The 5,909-nt window shown below is 55.9% G+C and overlaps 1 protein-coding gene across 1 annotated transcript in view; it reads left to right on the forward strand.

Annotated features, from left to right (window-relative positions):
* Positions 1 to 5,909, forward strand: part of LOC311327378 (insulin receptor substrate 2-like) — an 8,926-nt gene that overhangs the window by 181 nt on the left and 2,836 nt on the right. Inside the window, exons 1-2 of the mRNA XM_084460417.1 lie at positions 1 to 2,740; positions 3,155 to 3,645. The exon at positions 1 to 2,740 is cut by the window's left edge and continues 181 nt beyond it. Of these exons, the coding sequence (XP_084316543.1) occupies positions 87 to 2,740; positions 3,155 to 3,645 (3,145 nt within the window). The 5' untranslated portion in view covers positions 1 to 86. The remainder of the gene's footprint in view (positions 2,741 to 3,154; positions 3,646 to 5,909) is intronic.

The raw sequence follows: 5,909 nt of genomic DNA on the forward strand, positions 1-5,909 counted from the left end.
TGTAGGCTGTAGTCCTTTAGGGAGTATAGTCCTTTAGGGAGGATATTTTACAAGAAGTTCTTCAAAGTAAAGTGACAAGCGACAGAATGGCGAGTCCGCCCGCGACCGGAGGACACCTGTTATCCAATGTCACCAACAACAGCAACAACATCAAGAAATGTGGCTACTTAAAGAAGCAGAAACACGGTCACAGACGCTTCTTCGTGTTGAGAGAGCCGAGCGAGGGCTTCTCTGCTCGGCTGGAGTATTACGAGAGTGAGAAGAGATGGAGGAACAGGTCCTCTCCAAAGAGACTGATCCCTCTGGACGCGTGTCTGTGCGTAAACAAGCGGGCGGACGCGAAGTACAAGCACCTGATCGCCCTCTACACCAAGGACGAGTACTTCGGGGTGGCGGCTGAGACTGAGCAGGAACAGGAGGACTGGTTCAGGGTCTTTACTGATCTGATCACGGAGGGGAAGCTCTATGACAGCCCCGCGTCCACGTCCTCTCTAGTGGGCTTCGAGGAGGCGAACTACGGGATGATTACGCCCGCGACCGCCGTGTACAAGGAGGTCTGGCAGGTCAACCTCAAGTCTAAAGGGCTTGGCCAGAGTAAGAACTTGACCGGAGTGTACAGACTCTGTTTATCCGGAAGGACGATCAGCTTCGTGAAGCTGAACGCGGAGACCGCGGCTGTGAGTCTGCAGCTCATGAACATCCGGAGATGCGGCCACTCGGACAGCTTCTTCTTCATCGAGGTGGGCAGGTCCGCGGTCACCGGGCCCGGGGAGCTCTGGATGCAGGCGGACGACTCGGTGGTGGCGCAGAACATCCATGAGACCATCCTGGAGGCCATGAAGGCCATGAAGGAGCTCTCTGAATTCAGACCGCGGAGTAAGAGTCAGTCCTCCAGCACCAACCCCATCTCTGTCCCCACCCGGCGCCACCTGAACAACCTTCCCCCCAGTCAGACGGGGCTGGTGCGCAGGGCCCGCACGGACAGCATCGCCGCCACCTCTCCCGTGAGGAAGTTCACCTCCTGCCGGATCCGAACGGCCAGCGAGGGCGACGGCAGCATGACCAGACCTCTGTCCATGTCCGTGTCCATGAGCGGGAGCCCCGGCGGCCCCGGACACTTCCTCAGCCGGTCTCACACGCTCAGCAGCGGCCGCACCTGCCGGATGCTAGAGAGCGCCTCCAACCTCCAGCACAGCAGATCCATGCCGGCGTCCAACTCTCCTCCGTCGGCCTGCAGCCCCGGCCCGGGACACGCCCCCTCGGCCTCCGCCGCCCCGGACGCGTCTCAGCGGTCCGTCAGCTGCAGCGCCTCCGTCTCGGGCTCCCTGGGCGACGCGGCGGGCTTCCTGCTGTGCGACGAGTACGGCTCCAGCCCGGCGGGAAGCGGCGCCCGCTCCTTCCCTCTCGCCCGCAGCGACACGCCCGACTCGCTCTCCAGCACGCCGCCTTCCCAGGAGGCCGGCGGCGACCTCCCGCCCTGCGGCTACATGATGATGGACAGGCAGGGCGCCCGTCATCGTCGCGGCGGCGCCGGCTACGGGGAGGGCGTGGCGCCCGGCGAGAAGGCCTACAGGAAGAGGACGTACTCCCTCACCACGCCGCGCCAGCAGAGGGCGCCGCCGGCCACGCCGAGCTCCGCCTCCCTGGACGAGTACACGCTGATGCGGGCGGCCAACAACGGCGTGAACTCCGCCTCCCCGAAAGTGTCCTACCCGGAGGACTACGGCGACATCGAGATCGGCTCGGCGGCGAGGAGCTCCGGCAGCAGCCTCCTCCGGGACGACGGCTACGCGCCCATGACCCCGGGCGTGGCGACCCAGCAGGGGGGCGGAGACTACATGCCCATGAGCCCCATGAGCGTCTCGGCCCCCAAGCAGATCATCAATCCCAGGGTGCACCATGCCCAGGCGCCCGCCGCCTCGCCCGCCGCCGACTCCCTGGAGGACAGCGGCTACATGCGCATGTGGTTCGGCGGCGGCGGCGGCTCCCGGTCCTCCACCGAGAGTCTGGACGCCCGGACGCCCAGCGGGGGCGGGGACTACATGAACATGTCCCCCCACGGCGGCGGGCCGCTCCAGACCCCGCCCGACTGCTACTTCCTGGGCCCGCTGCTGCCCCGCCCGCCCCGCCCCCAGCAGGCGGCGGCCTCCAAGGCGGAGGAGGAGAGCAACCAGTACGTCCTGATGAGCCCCCAGAGCCAGCGGCCGCCGGAGGGGGAGGAGTCAGACTACTACTCGGTGATGGGCGTGGCGCCCCAGGCCGTCAACCCGTCGGTGCCCTCTCCTGGCAGGCAGGGCCGGGGGGGGAGACCCAACAGGCTTCCCCTGGACGCCCTGCGCACCCTGAACGAGGACCCGGCGCCCGGGGAGCCCCGCAGCCCCGGAGAGTACATCAACATCGACTTCACCGGGAGCGACTTCTCTCTGAGCTCCGGCGAGGGCGGCGGTAGGAGGTCTCCTCTCTCCGACTACATGAACGTGGCGCTGGACTCCGTCATCTCCGGCGCCGCCGGGAACCGCGCCCGCCCCCGCGCAGGACGCCCGGACACGCCCCCGCAGCTCTCCATGACACGCCCGCCCCACCGGGAGGAGGAGGAGGAGGAGGAAGAGTACCGCCTCGGGGTGGGGAGGAGGAGGGGGGGCTGGGAGCGCCCCTCTGACAAAGTCAAGGACGACTACACAGACATGACATTCAGGATGGCCGACACGCCTCCACAGCTCACCCCTCCCACTGCTGGGAGGTACGACGATATCAGTAATACAGTAGAAATACAGTAGAAATACAGTAGTAATACAGTAGAAATACAGTAGTAATACAGTAGTAATACAGTAGTAATACGGTAGTAATACGGTAGTAATACGGTAGTAATACAGTAGTAATTCAGTAGTAATACAGTAGTAATACAGTAGTAATACGGTAGTAATACAGTAGTAATTCAGTAGTAATACAGTAGTAATACAGTAGTAATACAGTAGTAGTAATACAGTAGTAATACAGTAGTAATACAGTAGTAATACAGTAGTAGTAATACAGTAGTAATACAGTAGTAATACAGTAGTAATTCAGTAGTAATACAGTAGTAATACAGTAGTTTTATCATTCGAATATGCCAGTTTGTCTGTGCTGAGCATGTGTTGTTGTTGTTGTCCCTCAGTCCGGCGGCCAGGGAGGACAGGCTGTCCCTGGGGGAGCAGGACGTCCCGGCGATGGGCGTGTTCCTGCTGGGGGGCGGCGCCAGCGTGGCGGACCCCGACCGCTCGGCCAAGGTGATCCGGGCCGACCCGCAGGGCCGCCGGCGCCACAGCTCCGAGACCTTCTCGTCCACGGCCACGGTCACGCCCGTATGCCCCTCCTTCGCCCACGAGGTGAAGCGCCACAGCTCGGTGGAGAACGTGTCGGCGCGGAGCAGCGAGGCGTCCGACGAGGAGGGCTCCTCCGGGAGCCCCATGAGCCGAGAGACCTCGGCCGGATACCGGAACGGACTCAACTACATCGCCCTGAACCTGCTGGACAACAGGGACATGGAGCCCTGCGACAGTCTGGCCGGCTTCACGAGCGCCGGAGGCTGCAAGGGGGGCATCGGCAGGCTGCACGCCACGCCCTACGTCTGCCTGGGGTTCAAGGAGGCCGCAACCACTGCCAAAGGTGAGTCTGCTTGCGTGGCTGCGTGGCTTGTGTTTGTGTGCGTGGCTTGTGTTTGTGTGCAGAGAGAGGCTTGTGTTTGTGTGACTGGCTTGTGTTTGTGTGCGTGTGCAGAGAGGCTTGTGTTTGTGTGCGTGGTTGTGTTTGTGTGCGTGTGCAGAGAGGCTTGTGTTTGTGTGTGTGGCTGCGTGGCTTCTGTTTGTGTGCAGAGAGAGGCTTGTGTTTGTGTGACTGGCTTCTGTTTGTGTGCAGAGAGAGGCTTGTGTTTGTGTGCGTGGCTTGTGTTTGTGTGCAGAGAGAGGCTTGTGTTTGTGTGACTGGTTTGTGTGCGTGTGCAGAGAGGCTTGTGTTTGTGTGCGTGGTTGTGTTTGTGTGCAGAGAGAGGCTTGTGTTTGTGTGACTGGTTTGTGTGCGTGTGCAGAGAGGCTTGTGTTTGTGTGCGTGGTTGTGTTTGTGTGCGTGGTTGTGTTTGTGTGCGTGGCTTGTGTTTGTGTTTGAGAGAGGCTTGTGTTACCAGGCCGTAAAATGGCTGATGCACAAGAGGGTTTTGAAGTGCAAAGAAAAAGAAATGTCTTATTATTAGGATCTGCGTTGAGTTAACATTCATTATTTATCTTCTGGACTGCAGCCTGGAAATCTCAAACCTTACATATATTAACCTACATGTTTAAGTCTTAAAAGCAAAAGACAAAATATGAAGAGTGTGATGATGATGATGATTATGATGATGATGATTGTATTTCCTATCCTATAAAGCTATTGAGACGAGCTGCAGTCAAACATGAATGACTATAGTGTAGCTAGTGCTCGTAATATGCCACGCCTAGGCTGTGAAGTAGCTCTGTATGAGACGGACAGAAAATACATTTTACTAGACTAGTAGCCTACATCAGAAAGGAGACTGGTTGTTTAACTCGCTGTAGATTGTTTTGTTGACCTCGGGAGATGTCTGTGTGTCTCTCGGCTGTGAGGAATGTGAAACGTGACCAGCGTGAGGATCTGAGGCCAGTTGAGCTCAGAGAAAGAGAGAGAGAGAGAGAGAGAGAGAGAGAGAGAGAGAGAGAGAGAGAGAGAGAGAGAGAGAGAGAGAGAGAGAGAGTAAACAAGTCTCTGCGTAGGAAGCATGACGCTGCAACACGGCGAGGCTCTGGAGGAGATCTGGCGGAGATCCGGCCCGGATCCGCGCTGCGCACATGACGCTCAGACCGCCTGACTGCTTATTTAAACACAAACATGACGGAATATGACAGGATTAAATACATATTAATACGTTTAAACATAAACATGACGGAAATATGAAAGGATTAAATACATATTAATACGTTTAAACATAAACATGACGGAAATATGAAAGGATTAAATACATATTAATAAGTTTAAACATAAACATGACGCAAATATGACAGGATTAAATACATATTAATAAGTTTAAACATAAACATGACGTAAATATGACAGGATTAAATACATTAATAAGGCAGATGTGCAGATTGTTGTAGCATCGCGCATGTGGAATTTATATTGAGTAGTCGGACAGAAATGTATTAGGCTAATATACCTGAGGGAAATGTATTAGGCTAATACTGATGAACATTACTGAATGTTGATAGATTAGCTGTTGAGCTTCACGTTTACCTCCATGTTTATTGTAGCCTACTCTTATGTGGCGGTGAGTATATCCTAGTGTTTACCAGAGGACGTGGATTTGCATTAAAGATGCAACACGGACGAAAAACACGAAGTGAAGTGTCATGCTGTATGTATGCTCAAGCTACATGCAAATCCTTCACATTTCCCTTGAGCTATGGAGAACATGGGAATGAATTTCCAGTTTCTTAGTTTTGCCCTGGGCACTTCCGATTAGCTTGTGTTTTACAAAAAAAAAAAGTGAAGGCAGTAGGAAATAATAAGTGCAATAGCCCCAAGCAGGTATCACAAATCACTATGGTCCTAAACCTACCCCCCCCCCCAGAATTGCCCCTGTATGTCAAAAAAACCAAGGCACTTTGAGGCACGGGGAGCTGTTTGATGGTCATTGACTCGCGCTGTGTAAACATGGGCCAGGAGGGTGTGAATGGGCTTGAGCGCAAGTGAACATGTGAGGCCTCCACACACGTGCTCGTCCTGGTCAGCAGCTTCTCTCTAGAGGGGTCAGAAAGCTTCTCTCTAGAGGGGGGGGCAGAAAACCTCTCTCTAGAGGGGGGGTCAGAAAGCTTCTCTCTAGAGGGGGGGGTCAGAAAACTTCTCTCTAGAGGGGGGGTCAGAAA

This window comes from Borostomias antarcticus, assembly GCF_949987555.1.
Source record: "Borostomias antarcticus genome assembly, chromosome: 32".
In the NCBI taxonomy this organism is placed as follows: Eukaryota; Metazoa; Chordata; class Actinopteri; order Stomiiformes; family Stomiidae; genus Borostomias; species Borostomias antarcticus.